At 43.9% G+C, this 1,611-nt stretch overlaps 1 protein-coding gene across 1 annotated transcript in view; it reads right to left on the reverse strand.

The window, feature by feature from the left end:
• cunh8orf76 (chromosome unknown C8orf76 homolog) overlaps positions 1–1,611 on the reverse strand; it is a 10,063-nt gene that overhangs the window by 4,240 nt on the left and 4,212 nt on the right. The window contains exons 4-6 of the mRNA XM_014020481.1: positions 914–964; positions 695–839; positions 286–382 (exon numbers count right to left, since the gene is read on the reverse strand). Of these exons, the coding sequence (XP_013875935.1) occupies positions 286–382; positions 695–839; positions 914–964 (293 nt within the window). The remainder of the gene's footprint in view (positions 1–285; positions 383–694; positions 840–913; positions 965–1,611) is intronic.

Raw genomic sequence — 1,611 nt, forward strand, 5'->3', positions numbered from 1 at the left:
ACATAAATATATTTCACTGGAATTTAATGTGAAAGTGTTGGTCTTTCACATTAAATTCCAGTGAAATATATTTATGTTTGTGGTTGTAATGTGACAAAATATGGAAAAGTTCAAGGGGTATGAATACTTTTGCAAACCACTGTATTGACTGATCAGTCTGCAGCGTATTTCTACTGTGAAGTCTGAAATGTGTCTGTATGCATTTGTAAACTGAAAAGTATTTCTGACCTCTCTTGCTGGGAAAGCAGTTATTGTGATTTGTTGTTTTAAACTTGAGAGCTGCACCTTGTTCTGATGAAACAGATGCAAGCTTTGAGCCAGATCTGGTCCTCCTTGAGCTCTGCAGTCTCCTCTTGGTTCTCCTCAGGCCCTGCTGCTGATTCTGGTAAAAAAAAAAAAGATGAGTTAAAGATAAAAAGATTTATCTACACATTAATATCAAAGAATCCACTGTAGGAATTTAAACCCTTTTAACAATGGATAACATAGTTGTGAAACTGACAGCATTAACAGGTTTACAGACAGGTGTTTGTTTTAATGGCTGTGATGTTTTTTGTTTTTAAATTCTGTTATTTTTTAAATGGCTGCGGCCCATTTTGTTCTTCGTCTCACCCAGACTTGCCACTGGCTCATCAACAGCATCAGAATTCAAAGTGACACAAAGGAAATGTGTGTTCTGACAGACTAAATGTACCTGTGGTCGTGTCGCTGTCCAGCAGCTGCAAACACATCTGTCCCAGACTGAACCAGTGCCAGGGGTTAAAAGGCAGCAGGCTACAGAGCTGCTGCAGACAGGACATCGCTGACCTCGTGGTTTCAAAATGCTGATAGATGCTGACCTWTAGGAGAGGATCAGAGTTCAGTCAGGTGACTTCAGAGACAGACTGAGAACAAAAAGGCTGCGCTTTCAGACCTTCAGCAGCAAGAGGCTGGTCAGGTGGCAGGTGTTGGAGGCTTCTTTGCTCTGGAGACAGACAGACAGGTGTTGATGAAGATTTAATATTTTCAAAGTTTCTTCCTGTCACTACTGTCTGTTAGGAAATGCAAAAGTTTATACGTGTTTTCGGCACCGGACTGTAGCAATAAAACACTGGGCTGACTGTGGCAGAGACTCAGAGGATCCAGCAGTCTCCAGTTCATGGCAGGCTAGAGCCTCGGTGCTTCTAGGGTTTCTTCTATTCTTAAGCCGGGTTCACACCGAACGCGTTTGGAGCAGCCAAAGCAGCCAGTTTACATGTAAAGTCTATGGTGGACGCGCATCTAGGAGCAGCGCAGCGTGTTGCGGCGCGTTTTGCCAGTTCAGAGCAGCGCGCAGGGTAGCAGTAGGATGCGGCAGAGCAGTTTCCGCACATGGCGGCAAGGTCCTGCTAAAGTTCAGCAAACTGAACTTTGGCTGCTCGACGCGCAGCAGCAACCAATCGGGGGAGAATTTTTTTTTTCACCTGACGGTTTCATGAACCCGACACAGACGGACAGGAGCCTTTTTAGCTGAAACTGACCGTCTGCAGTTGGTGTTCTGGCTGGAGATACAGTGGTTTGCAAAAGTATTCATACCCCTTGAACTTTTCCATATTTTGTCACATTACAACCACAAACATAAATATATTTCAC

This window comes from Austrofundulus limnaeus, unplaced genomic scaffold (genome assembly GCF_001266775.1).
Source record: "Austrofundulus limnaeus strain Quisiro unplaced genomic scaffold, Austrofundulus_limnaeus-1.0 Scaffold253, whole genome shotgun sequence".
Taxonomy (NCBI): domain Eukaryota; kingdom Metazoa; phylum Chordata; class Actinopteri; order Cyprinodontiformes; family Rivulidae; genus Austrofundulus; species Austrofundulus limnaeus.